Consider the following 14687-nt stretch of genomic DNA (forward strand, 5'->3'; position numbering starts at 1 on the left):
TTATTGATGTCCTACAATCCACTCCAAAGGAGAAATGTTGGCTTCCATTTCCTCTTGTATTTATCTTGGTCACGTTTTTCTAGCTAGGAATTTGGCTGAAGCTATCAGTAGCACAAGTGGCAAAATAAAGTCTTGCATGTAAAGGGTTCTTCCCTGTAATTTGATCTTGTTATAAAATGGAGTCAGTCATTTAATTAAACTTGAGACAACAGAAAGCACTGCTTGCTTTTTGTTATTTCTGCTGTTTTACAAATATTTTTAAGATGGTTTTGGTAAGTAGTCTTTCACATTAGTGCTCCAGATTAATAGCAACATGCTCAGACAAGTGATAGTGTTACAAAGAGAAACCATAGTGAAGCTCAAATCTTAGATGATTAAGATATGCAGCCTGTATGTTGACAGTGTCAGGTCCTTTCTAAACAATAATTAAAATTTGTAACTTCATGTGTGTACTATCTCAGAGTCTGCCAGCAGAGAAAGTGCACATTGTGAATGAGTTGGAGTTTTTTGAATCAGTCCATTTTTGCTGTCTTGGGGCCCATGAATTTTCGTGAGCACTTCCCAACTCTTGTGCTGTATGTGATCAGGCTTGCTTCAGGGCAGCATTCATGATTTGCTAGCAGTAGAATGGAGATGTTTTCTTCCTTGGTCAGCTGAGCCCATTGTTTTCTACAGGCTTCAAGCAGCCCCCTTTCTGTTTTCCCTGGTAAGTTAACCTTTTACTTGAATTAATCTTTTTCCTTAATTGGCTTTTCTTAGAAAGAGTCTCTGCAGGTATATCAGAATGACCCTTCTCTCATTTTCTCTGCCCTTGCATTTTAATGCCACTCTGAAACACAAGCAGAGCCATTGAAGAACATTTTATTCTTACTAAATAAGCTCTGCTCTAGCTGAAGCTAATGATGCACAGAGCCTATGGAATTTTGCAGTGGTTAAGAAGCAACCCAAAGAGGAGTCTGGAAAAGGAATTGTCTTCCTTTGCTGGCAAAGGCATGGTTGATCGCTTGATCAGACCATCCGGATATCTGTTGGGAGATAAATGTGACATTTCCTGGGTTGTTTTATCAGTGCTGTTTTCCTTAAAGTCATTCTTTCTTGCTTTAATTTTTTCTTATAATTGTTCTTTTTAGATTCTATATTTTTGAAATATTGTAGACTTATGACTATTCAAAGCTGCTCCAAAGATGTATATTATTTGTGTTTGCTAGACCAACGATGGTATGGCCAGAACTGCAAGTACTTCATCTTCAGAGCCAGTATTGAAGGGCAAACACCAGGACTGGGCAGTGTTTGGGATTTTCTGTGTAACCCTCAGTGTAAGCTTTGGTAGAAAGCAAGCGGTTTCCTACATAGAAAGTTTGTCCCTACATTTTGTTTCCTGGAGAGGGATACTAGAAAAAATATGTGGATTAGTAGAGTTCACTAAACTGCCATCTCTGTAAGAGCTGTGTCAGAGTAGGGAGCAGTTGGCTGCACAGATGTAATAAGTGAAAATTATTATGCAGAAGTGTCTTCCAGTTAAGCCTGACAGTAGCTGGAAGACAGGTCTACTGGTGCTTTCAGAAGGAAAAGTCTATTTAAAAATTCAGATCACAAGAAAAAGTGAGAGAAGAAAGGACTGAATGCTACAGAAAGGATTAGATGATTAAATTTGCCATCTTCAAGGAGACAAATAAGGGGCACAGGAATGGAAACAGTTTTGAGCTGAACTACAGAGTTGTGCCCATTCTTAAAAGTTAGGTGCTGTTCCTTCAACGAACAAATTAGAAATTACTATTTTGTTAAATTTCTAGTGCATCAATCACTAAGGTAATAAAGGAAAAAAAAAACATAAAAAGAAAATTTACAATGAGCACAGCTTAGGGACTTGGACCATAGCCAAGAAACTTATTAAAAAGAGTAGATTTCCTAGCTGTACCTTGAGTACAGAAGATGAATATAATTTGAGAGTTTGTGTCTTCAGTTTCTCTGCAAATTGATTTCATCATGTCATAAAGCAAATAACTTCCATCTGTCCCATACTTGTCCTAAGGGAGACTAGGAGTAGACAAGAGAGGTCGAAGAGAAAACACAGAGAGAAATCACTTCCTAGGCTAACAACAAAGGGAAAAGTTAGAGAAAATAATCTAAGACTGAAGGGATATAATTGTGTCAGAAGAGCTAAGGAAAGCCCAAACTCATTCCTTCCCACTTGATAGTAGCAGGGACTGAGCAAATATTCAGTAAGACTGATGAGGAGACTTCCAAGCAGAGCCTGAGAGCATACAATAAATTTTGTACAAGGTATGGAAAGGAGAGTATGGAGGAGAGTATGGATGTCCCCAGAAGGAGAAATACAAAAGGGTTATTACTACTCTTTGTCCACATGAAGGTCTAAAGAGAGAAGTTTGCCAAGGCAGTTAAAACCTCTGATAAGTGATGTAAACCTCTGCTGCTTTGTAGAGCCTCAGACAATGAAAGAGCACATTTCACACTTGTTTCCCCTTTAGGTAATAATATGTATGCTTGGCTTCTTTTAAAGAAGAGATCATCATACTGTGTGTTAGGTTTTATCACAGGGACAATACACACTGCTTGAGTTTCATTTTGGGCTGCTTAGATGAAATGCAAATCATCGGAAAAAATGTATACTGGTATGTCAGCAGAAATTAAAATTAAAAAAATGTTGCTGGCATCTACTGTGGTTTGAATTAAGAGTTTGGGCCAAAGTCAACCATTGTTTGGGAGTAATTCAGTGCAGTTCAGTGTCCTAAGCTGTACCAGCATGTGAACAGAACTTTGCTCCTTGAATATTCCTGGAGCATCTGCACAGAAGGGGATATTTTTGCTACTCTGTATTATGGGAAAATTATTTATATGTCTGATATGACAAGACTTTTATGTATGTATGAATTCCAAACCTCTGCATTCTACTGTCAGACTTGCTTTGCTTGCTTCATTTTTGTTCATTAAATGTATTCCTTTCATTGCAGATCAGAACATCTGTCATTTGGTCCACCCCAAATGTCTCATTTGAGATCCCTTTATGGGTTATAATACTAGCCATACTTCTTGGACTACTAGTACTAGCTCTGCTGACCCTAGCTTTATGGAAGGTATGTTTCATTGTTCCTGTTACTCTTGCCTAAAAAAAAAAAAAAAAAAAAAAAAAACACCAACAAAAAACAAACAAACAAACAAAAAAACCCTGAAAATAATGAAATATTCTAACAGATAAAAAGAGAGGCTAGAATTTTTTGATCTTTAGCAGTTTGGAGCAAAGGCAACAGGACACGTGTTTCTTTTTTTGTTTTAGCATTTCTGACATGCTAATGTCATTGACCTTTATGCAGGGAACTTGTTTTTAAAGTCTTCCTTTATTACTGAATCCTGGTCACAAATGGGCATACAGAGTTTGGCTCCATTTCCCAAGACCTATGATCCTCTATTTCAGGATGTTTAGGTTCAAAAAGAAGTTACTCTAACTTTGTTTTCTCTGAATAATTCAGGAATTTCCAGTTTTTGTAAGCATGGAATAACATTCCCTGCTCTGAGAATTAATTTTTAGAAGACTGCCTTTTATATTAATATATAATATATTATGTTTTCAAAAGTTTTCTATTTTTGTGTTGGTTGTTACACTCCCTTCAAAAGAAACAAATTACTGGAAACTGCTGTATTACAGGGAGCTAGTGTAACTTTTATCCATGCTCTCAGTTCACATTAAAAACAAGATTGAAATAATTCCTTACATAAGGATATGGTTCATCTGTCTTTAGCTGCCTAAAGGTTATGGTAACTTCCCTACTTCACCTGGTCAGTTAGCAGCAGCAAGAAGTTATGTCTAAGCATTCAAGGAGGAGAGAAATTACCTTTTGGTGGTACCTTCCTTTAATATTTTTTGAGCTTTCAACCTTTCAACTAAAAGAGTGAATTTTAGGCAGCTTAAGTAAGGTGGGAAGAATCTCATCTTTAGTGATCTTTAGACCAGGTCACAACACTATCCTGTGGACATTTCCCAACACATATTACACTTCTCTTATGATTACTTCTTGTCAGTCTAAACCTCTTTTCTGAATGAGCGCATTGCTGAACTGAGAGGAGCAGATTTCTCATTAGCATCAGTCCATACCAGCATTCAGGCCAACTTTACATCTCCTGCAAAGACATCTTTCATATAATTTGGATTTTTAAAGCTGTGCTTTGGAACTCAATGCCTTGCTTCTAAAACTTTTGTAGGGAATGATTTAGATAGAAATAAAATGTCGTCACAGTCTCTCAGCCTGCCATGCATTGTGCCCAACATTTCAGGTTTCCTGAATGAACAATCAAACTGCAACTGAGTCTTCCTGTGGTTGTTTTACCATGACATCTTTGTTTCTGTTGATTTTTTCTGCAGTGTGGCTTCTTTGACAGAGCTAGACCTCCTCAAGATGACATGGCTGACAGGCAACAGCTGACAAATAACAAGACTACTGATGCATAAAAGAAGAGAGTGACAGTTCAAGTAAGAATCCTGCCTGAGAGACTAGAAACACAATGAGGATTAAATGAAAGATTCTTTCCAACTAGTCTTCCTTTGTACCTGCGAGTGACATGGCGTCAATCTGATCTACGCAATGTTCTGAGAACATGCCACATGATGGCCATCCTTGCCAAAGAAAGTAACTTATCGCTGCCTTATAAACGTATTTTCCACTGAACAGAATGTTTATCCAATATTCCAGTCAGTGTACGTTTCAGCAGGTGCTTCTGAGCACATGTGGTATACTGAGATGCTTCCAGAACAAGCCCAAATCTCTCAAGGAGAGAATGCCTTCATTGCTGTACTGTCTAGAAGATGAAGCAGGACAAACCTTCTGAATGCTACTGTATGATGCAGAGTACCTTTGAAACCTCCCTAAGAACTTCTGTAAATTATGGCTCAGGGAGACAGGCAATATGTCAGTACTGTGAAAGTACTTCTGAAACACAAAGGTAGTCTATAAATAACTTTATAGATGGGGCACAATTATTTATTTTTCCACCTTTTTGGAATAAGTATCTATTATAATCATCAACATAGATTTTGAGAGAAGGAAAAAATAATAGAAATCACATACTTAACTTTGCATGTAAATAGAAGAGTAAAAGCATTGTCCCCCAGAGCACAACCTCCTTGGCTATGAGGTGTTTTGCAAAGCAGAAGATTTATGGAACACTTTACAAGATGAGACATATTATAAGCAAGTACATGTTGTATCTCTTTCAGCCCAGAGCTGGCAGTATCACAGCCAGATAACTAAATCCATGCACAGTATAGAGCAGGGATGAGTTACCCTGTCTTTGTTTTGCTGATGGCTGGCAGCTGTACACTGACACAGGATGCAGACATTTCTGAAACACTTCTAAATTATCACAGCCACACTGGTGATACTAAAAAGGCTTGGTGGGTTTGGGGCTGAAGCAAAATTTCTTGTCCTTTGCCCTGTTACTTTTTTGAAACCCCCTCTTAAAATGGAACAGCTACTGCCATAATTTTTCACATAGAGAAATCATTGCCTTTTTCATTTTTCAATCTACAAGCTGGCAGCATCTTAAAAGTAATGCTCTTGGCAAAGTTTAGGGCTTAATTTTTTTTTTTTTAAGTCTTGCAGGAAAGGGTGACAGGATTTGTATTTATGCAGAAAAACAGGATGCCAGCCAGCCAAGCATGAACAAAAAGAAAGAACGAGATTTTGAGGTAAAGAGTAAAAATATGCACTTAGTATATTTTTTTTTTTCTGGGTTTAGGATTCCAAAGAAAGGATGTTTCATTCTTTCCCTTCTATCAGCAAATGCTCTTTATCTCAGCAGGGGCTCTAAGCCCTGATCTGTGCAAATTTTTATGTGAAAGCCTGAGGCTTTCAGTGCTGCCCGTGAGTGTGAAATTAGCAATATTGTGGAAACTTCATGAGGGATTGTTCATTTTATGAAACATACACACCACTTGCCTTCTCCTGAGTTCCTTTTCTTTCTAATCCATCTCACTTTCTCAACTGGTAAATGGCCTCATCCATTCTGCCACTTTTTGGCTCCTTTTAAACACCTGGCCTTCTGCTTTCTAACACATCAAGATAGGAGAGACATTGTCAGTTCTGCCAGTCTGACACAAGATTTTGCAGATGTATCATTTATTGTATACGGACTAACCTGGGAAATCCAAGCAGCAGCTGTGTTACAGCTTCATATCTAAGACAAATTTGCAAGACCTTTATGGAGTCTTTAGCTTATCAGATGCAGTGTGCCCACAAAAGTTACAGAGAGAAGGAGACATGTGCCTCTTAATGGACATTGTGTGAAGCCCCTGTATGCTTCATACAAGCAAGCACCTCTGTTTCCTAGGGATGAGGAGACCTGACAACTTCCCAGTCCCCCAGAAAACCATTAATAGACTCCTTCCCCCAGGTGGTTTTGAGCTGACCCCTTGCAGATTTGAGACATCAGCTGATAAATACCATCACAAAGCAAGCCTGTCCCGTATTTGCACACCTCTGTATCCCATACATTCCAGGCAAAATCATCCTTCCATGAAGAAAAAAAATGAGCTTCCAGATTTTGTAAATATTTAATTATTGTGTGTAGCAGCTTCAGAAATAATATCAGCAGCTCATTGTAATCACATCATCTGCACAACTCTGATGAAATAGCACCATAAGGAGATACTGAACATAGGACTTCTGTAAGTGCAATACTTTATATTACTTATATACCTGAAGCATGTTTACACTGGCATTTGTGGTTGTTTTTTAAGCTTTTGAATATACTGGTAACGATTACAATAAAGGAAAAAAGGAATGGGGAAAAAGAAGTAAAACAAACACCGTGCTGTTCAGTATTTCTTGCAATGTGTTTTCAATCCTACATTGCTCTGAGGATGGGACTAGGTGACCTAATAAGTTCTTTGCAGTTGTAACTTCTACAGTTCACTTTTGAGAAATTACTCTCCATTTTAATGATGGGCAAAACATGTTCAGATACTAAATTTAAACAAAAAAAGAACTTCAGTGACTGTTGGACCTGGCTGGAATCCATTGGCTGCAGCTGTGTAATGTCACTGGAAACCAAATTAGAGGCACATGATCTGACAAACAGTTACTTTGAGCAATTCTTTGTTTTATATTTCTACATCCTTGTAGATTAAACTTCCCCCCTGGAAATGTCTGGAGTTGTGTGCTGTCAAGGACTGTAGTCTATTCCCAGCATTTGTGGATAGTTTTGGCTGCAAATTGCAAACAGCTTTGTGAAGATTTCTGGGTTTCAGTGCTTGCCAAGAGTGTTTATTCCCTGGGGAGATTGCAGCCTGGATATGTACACCAGCAGGCAGTTGACATAATCTTTCCCCCCAGTATATTAGTACTGTGCTACATGATAACCTCTGCCACATCCCTACACGACTGACCTTTTGTTGCAGTGATGTCAGCTTTGTAATGAGTTACTAAATACAGCTTTCTGTAAAAGTAATTCAGCCTTATTCTTCCCAATGTTTGCGGTGAGCTGCTAATTGCAGAGAACTTGGGAGGAGTCCAGAGAGCAGGAAAAACAGAAGATTACTTTAAAAATTAGTCTATTAAAACTCTTTATTGCTATGGCCACCACAGCAGTCTAGTAAACAGAGAGAGAGTATTCATCTTTTATTCCACATGCTTCCTGCTGAATTTGAGAAAAGCTGTCCAGTTATTTTATCTATGCAGCACACTGTACCATATTTTCTGTTTCATGAAAATTTCAGAATTTGCATACCAGGGATGAGTATATTTAAATATGTTTTCCCTTACAGATCTAATATTTAAAGATATTTAGCAAATATTATTTAATTTAACCCACAGGTTAACTTTTTTCTTGTCACCATTCTGTAACTGATTTTGAGTTTTTCCTGTTTCTCACAGCTTTTACAGGTTTCCTACATGAGATAGATCTTGAAAACAACACTGATTTTCTCTATGTTTTAGCTGTGAACTTTCCATCCGTTAGCATGAAGGATCTTCTGGTAGGCACAGCTTACATCAATTAAAAAGCCTTTTGGGAACCAACAAAACACCTAGAAATATGCACAGGAAAGAAAGCCCCAGCTAGCCATGGCCTATGGTACCCCACTGCAGCAAGCCTTTTTTTAATGAAATACCATCTGACACACTGCCTTTAGGAATTGTTTATGAGTGAGTGTTTTATTTATGATTGTTGGCAAAGATCCATATTAAAATGTAATGTAATGGCAGTGCCTCTTAACAATAAAAAGTCTTGAATTCAGCTTGTGCAGGCACCATGATGTGACACAGCAGGAATGCTTTTAATATTGAAGGGCTGTTCTTGTTTTGCCTGTGTGTTGTATTGGAGAGGCACTTAGCTATTCAAGATGCTACCCTACTGTACACAGTGAATTTTAGGAAAGAATGGAAGTAATTGTTCAACTTGCTCTTCACATGGTTTCGTTTGTTTTCAGCATGTTATTCTACTTCACCAGTGCACTACATTTCATTTGGTTGTATATTGTTCTTTGTTCCAGTGAGGGCTTGTAAAGCAGACTTCAGGAACTCTTTCCAAAACTGGACTGTATCAGACAGTATTACTTTTCCAGAAGCCACTCAGGAAAAGAGCGGCAGAGCAGAATTCAGGATCCTGTGTGAAGTGGTCAGTGCATTACAGGGGCTAGCTTATTTTTCAGGAGCTTATCCAAGTTCATATTCAGAGTCATATTAACAAAACATCACCCTTAGATTCTCCATTTCTCCTGTGGGAGGGCCAGGGTGTGCCCTGTTTGTCATTGCTGCAAAAGCCAAACACCAAGCAATTCTCACAGCAAAGTTGGAGAGAGAAGAGCATGTTTTAAACTTGCACAAGAGGTACGTATAGCAACCAAACCAAATGTATGGCAAGAGCACAAACACCATCTCTTGTGATGTTCTCCTGGTCATGAAGGTTCACATTTGCCCTGATAAAACACTCTTCCCATTTATCACAGACCTGCAGCACCAGAAAATAATCTCTGAAGCTTCAAAAAATTTCAAAAAAGCTTCCACAGATTTTATATTGTAGAAATCTTGTAGAAATTTGTAGAAATTTTACATTATGAATTTATATGATAGTTTTTGGCTCTTCAGATAGCCTTACTGGTTATTTTTTGTTTGTCTTTAATATTTTAATAGCATCTGAGAAAAGATAGGTCACCATAGTAAGACCTGATAAAGAAAATAGATTTAAACTAACAGTGAAGTACCACAGGAGACCCAGACTTATATCTGGGTTAATTTTTTTCCATTTTAGGCTTGGAAGAGGCATCAGGAGATAGTTCAGGTGGAGAGTGTTCTGGCTGTGTTGTAACAAATACTCCCATGCCAACTAATGTGAAAACCAAAACATTTTGTTATAAAGAACCAGGTCTATCATGTCCTCCTATGTGCCCTGTATATGAGAACAGGCACAGGGTGGGTAACTGGCACCATTAAACTAGAGGAAGGAGACATTCACAATTTGACTCAGTACACCAAGAAGAAGCTTTCTTGTGGAGAAGGACAAAGACTAAATTTTCTCACTGCCTAAAATTAGGAAAGATTTGTTTTTCTTGAGGAGAACAGGACCCCATGGAAGCCCTGCCCTTCAAGCACCATGAGTACAAAAATAAATATAAGGTAGCTGCACATGAGGTACTTTCTATCAAGCAGTTAAGGAGGCTGCAGGAAACTACATTAAACAACTTTGAGAGGAGGAGGAAGCTTTAGAGGAGAAATCAAATCTTTAAACACATAGATGTTATCACAGATCAGAAGCAACAAAAAGGATTATTAATAAAATGGATGGATTGGAAATAAGGTTCAGCTACAGGAGATGAGAAGATGTGACCCCAGAATATAATGAGCTTAATGATCTACTACAGTTATTTGGTTGTTTTTTTTTTTCACAATGGCCAACTGATTAATTGCTCATGCAAAGTCTGAGGAAGACTATTTCCCTTGTAATTAGATAATGAAAGGAAAAATATCTGCAGCTGTGAAAGTCTTCTTGCATTAGCTGTGAATCTCTCCCATTCCTAAATGAAGGGCTGTATTCATTAACTTTGAGAGAAGGAAGGAGGTGATAAAGACATGACACTTGAAGTTTTTCCAGCTTTTGACTTCACTGCTGTTTCAGAGTGACTTCAGTATTTGCTGAGGCACTGTGACATATTTCACTGTAGTGGTACAGACTGTGCTATACAAAGGTAATAGAAAGGCTTTTCTTTCAAACCAGTAAAAACTAAATCTTTTGTGGAAACCTTCTGTCTATGCCTGGTTTACCCAGGAAACCTGAGGAGTAAAGTGGTGTTTAAGTGGCATGGTTTTGTTTATCAAGTGTTGCTACATGCACTAAGAAGTTTCTCTAGACGTGTAAAAAGCTTTAAATCCAGTTTCAAGTAGTTAAACTGAAGCAATTCTTTGCAAACAGATGAAGTCAGCAAGGAATTGAAAAATTAATTGATGTAGTAAAGGTGACACCTATTTAATTTTGGCTGTAATGAATGCTTGATATTTTCAAGGTTTACTAGTTCTTTAAGTCTACATTTAATATATTATCATACTAATGAAGCACTTAGATTAACAGTGATATTTGTGTTTAGTGTAATATACTCACTAACAGATCAGAAAAACAAAGCAGTTACTCTCTCAAGAGGAGAAAATGCTAATACCATAACAATTTTCAGTCCTTTTGACACATTTGCTTTGCCTCAAAGATTTCTGAAGCATGTTGTTCTCCTCTATTGAGTGCTGCTTCATTAATATTATTTCCTTCATTGGCCCCTCCATACTCAGCTGGTTTGGATGGTAGCAAATCAATGCCATCTCCTCTGCATCTGCTTCTTGTTTAAAATGCTGAGGATATCTCCTGTGTCATGAACATATCTGCAGCTTTTCAGTAATTCCCATGTGATTGCTGAGAGTATATCCTACTTGATTTTGGGGGAAAGGGGTGTTTAGTCTCCACCTCACTTTTCTAATGCCCATATATACACAAAAAGTCAGTCCTGCAGTATCTATTACAGATTATTTCACTAAGGAACCAGCCAAGTCTTTGTTTTGTAATTTAGCAGAACAAAGAAACCCTGAACTTGGCCCCCCAGCCATTTTAAGCAAACATCTGTGTGAAACCATTGACTCACTGCAATGTCTTTAAGAGGAAATCTCATAAAATATATTGTGGACTCCTCACTGTCATCGCTACAGTTGTTACGTTGTGCCAAGTGTATACTGATCTTATGTAGATCATGGTTAGTGGATTTTATTATCTCAAAAATGCTTTCTCTGGAGAGTGGGAATGAAGTGCAAGAAAAAATGTGGATTGTCTTCTGCAAGTATACTCAGAGCAGGTGATCTTTTAACTACAAGCCCCTCAGTGGGACCTCCTGAGCAGGTCTGCAGGAGAAGGGGAAGTGGCAGCATGGGGTGTGAGCACCACCGAGGAGGAGCAGTGCCTGGAAAGATCTGGATTGGCTCCAGCATACAACATTGTCCAGACCTGGTGTGGAGAGGTGTTTCCACAGCTGCCATAGGACTGAGGGGCTCTGTGCTGGTGCCCCTTTTTCTTGAAGCACTTTCTTCCTTTGTCTGTGCCCCTTTGCTCCCTCCTCCCACTCGCTCCTGCAGTCGGTGTCTTGCCTTCCCCCAGACCCCCCTCACAGCTCCTCCTTGTGCTCCCAGCCATTATTGCCCCTCAGCTTCCCCACACCACGGTGGCAGCAGCTCCCCAGCTCTGTCTCCTCACTTGGGACTTCATCAGCTACTTCCTGGCCCTGTGATGTGATGAGGCTCTAGCTCACCTGAAGGCAGGTCTCACCCCATGGCTACTCCCTACCTCCTTCTGAGGGAGGCTTGGGCAGAGCTCAGTCCAGCCAGAGTGGATACAGCAACCCTGTACTTCTCACATGGCTGCTGAATGGAATGGCATCCCAAAATCATTCATACCCTATTCTTTCACACCTCCCAAAGATAAAGCATCTCTCTGGTCTGCTCATATTGCTCCAACTCTTCCCTAGTTTTGTTCCTGGGCTGATCCCCCATGTCCCAGAACAATGTCCTTACCCATTCCTTGCAGACCACCTCTCCAAACAACCTTTTACAAGTTGAGCTCTGCCTGCTCTTCTTGGTTGCTAAGGCAGGCCCAATCCCCAGAGCTGCCCATGTACCCTGGATCTTTAGAATATCTCCCTCATCACCACCACGGGCCCTTCAGCTTGTTCCCAGTGTACACTGGCAATATGGGAGGGAAGGGATGGCCTTGTGCTTGGCTGCTGGGCTGAGCTTGGGCAGTGGGATTGCCCACAAACTTCATGCAATTTTGGGAAAGCACTTCATCCCTTTCTTCCTCATCTGCAGCAGGGCCACCAGATAAGTGCTGGATATGTGTTGCAAATGATAAACTCCTCAGGTGGAAACCAGGACTCTCCTATTTCTCTAAGGCTGAAGCAAGCTTAAAAAGCCGTGTCAGTGCTGAGTAACATCAGCCTCCATGGACCAGCTGCTGCAAGTTCGAGTGCCTGTCTTGGAGAAGCATGTGACTGCTCCCTTTCTTTCCCCACAGACCCATGAAACCATATAGCTGCTTTTGCTTGCATTATTTGGCCCATCATTTATAAATGATAAAGTAAAACCAAGCTGATGAAAAAAGTAGTAATGGATGCTGTGACTTGAGCTATTTATTCATCTCAGGCTTGCAGGAAAAAAAGTCTGCTTATTCCATTCTCATCAATCCAATATATATGAAGCTATTGAACTATCATACAAATAATAGTTTTCCATTCTGTTGTGTAGAACAATTTATGTGGGAAGAACCAGTTATATTAAGTACTTTTCTTTTCAGCTTTGAATCCATGAACACTAAAAGGATCAAGCTCGTATTTCTTTTGAACATAGAATTATATTGAAATTACATGTCACTTCTAGAGCTTCTCTGTAATTACTCTAGATATTTTCAGCAATGAGCTAGAAATATAGTGCCTTGTATTTGCTATGCTGCATACCAGGTTATTGCATTTTGTTTCTGTAACAGAAGAGATGCACAGCTCTGAATGGGAGTACAGATGCACAAGCAACTGTGATCAGATCATTGAAGAGGATTTCAAGGAATTGAAAATGTGTGTCTCTGAGCAACAGCCAAGCTGGTGTGTTGATTCAAATAAGGAGTGGCTACAGATGAAGTGACTGGGGCATTGAATCCCTGGGTACCCTCCAAAAAATCAGAGCTGCCTGAAGCCAAGCAGTCAGAAACATTAGAACGCTTGACAGTCTTGGCTGAGGCATGGCATTTTGTCAAACAGAACAGGATCACTTCATATCAGCATCCAAAGCTGCCATAAAACCACCATGAGTGGAAGAGGCTGGCAGTGGAGCCTTTGTGTTAACAATGCAGTTCCTTGTTTTGGCCAGTTTGTGTCACAGATGTAAAGATGGCATGTAAAACTTTTATAAAAACTGTCTCTTCTTCTCCAGGTAGTCCAATGATGTCTACAGCTTAAAAAGCTGAATAGAGTCAATCTCTTACTATGCCCTCCAAGTCCTGTATTTTTTGCCACACTAGATAGCAGGCACGAGCTGACAAATACTTCAAATGCTGGTGCTCTAAAGAGGGATGGAGCATTTTTCCACTTGATCTTCTCTCTTAACTATTTTGTTCAACTCTTCAGTGCTTCCACCACAACCTGTGGGGGAAGTGCAGGATTTGGGTGTTGGCATGCCTTTACTATGTGCAAATTTGTGGCACAGAAGGACTGCACTTCAAATATAAAATATGGAACAGCATATGGATGTAATAAAAGAGAACCATACAGAAACAATGACACAATTATGAACAGCATAATAAGCAATGGTGATAGCATGCCAGGGCCATAAGCAGATTTCTATTCTGGATTCCTACACTGGGCATTGTAATACCTAAATAGAAGTCATCTTCCCATCAAGGCAACCCAGGGTATCTCTCTTAGTTACTCCAATGCCTTATACAGCCAGTGGAAATGACAGATGTGGGTTTACTCTCCAGAAACTCCCTTGAGCCCATCTGGTAACATTCAAGTCTAGTGCCATGGAGGAAACAGCAGACATCAACTTGGGCTATTTTCTTTGCCTTGCTGGGGACTGAGGGACTATGTGCCACTGGGATGTACTGTCCTAAGGCCATTTCTCAGAACACCACTGGTGTGCAAGGTAGAAAAGTCAAGCAGGCAGAGGTCATGCCCGGGAGCTCATCTCAGCCCTGTGTTACATGTTCTGCTCTGGCTGTGCTGTGCTGTGGTTCACAGCAGGCCACGATACAGAGGGACTGCAGAGAGAGTAGAAGGGTCTGGCTGCAGACAGCTGAGTAAAGCGATCTCCTGGGACTGGAAAGTTGTGGTCTGTGTTCACAGGAGTGAGTGAGTTGCATCTTCTGCATTATGCTCAAAATGCTCAAAGCATGTGCATTTAGAACCCCACAAAGATATCTTCTCTCTGAGTGCTAATGCTTGCTTGTCCTATGGTTCCCAGGCGTCCAATGTCCTTTTCTACACCAGTGGCACTAGTGCTGTGGGAAAGCACTAGTCTCTTCCCAGACATGTCCATCACCTAGTTATGGTCCTCTCCTGAGAAGTAAATGGTTGTTCACATTCTGACAGGTTGAATTAATTCTAGCATTCACTTGCTCGGCTTTTTTTGGCTGAGTATAGTGGCCAAGAGACTGTTGTACAT

The 14687-nt window shown here is 39.8% G+C and overlaps 1 protein-coding gene across 1 annotated transcript in view; it reads left to right on the forward strand.

Annotated features, from left to right (window-relative positions):
- ITGA8 (integrin subunit alpha 8) overlaps positions 1-8247 on the forward strand; it is a 111710-nt gene extending 103463 nt beyond the window's left edge. Inside the window, exons 29-30 of the mRNA XM_031503826.3 lie at positions 2973-3095; positions 4379-8247. Of these exons, the coding sequence (XP_031359686.2) occupies positions 2973-3095; positions 4379-4465 (210 nt within the window). The 3' untranslated portion in view covers positions 4466-8247. The remainder of the gene's footprint in view (positions 1-2972; positions 3096-4378) is intronic.
- The last annotated feature ends 6440 nt before the right edge of the window (positions 8248-14687 follow it).

This window comes from Lonchura striata, chromosome 2 (assembly GCF_050655825.1).
Source record: "Lonchura striata isolate lonStrDom1 chromosome 2, ASM5065582v1, whole genome shotgun sequence".
In the NCBI taxonomy this organism is placed as follows: domain Eukaryota; kingdom Metazoa; phylum Chordata; class Aves; order Passeriformes; family Estrildidae; genus Lonchura; species Lonchura striata.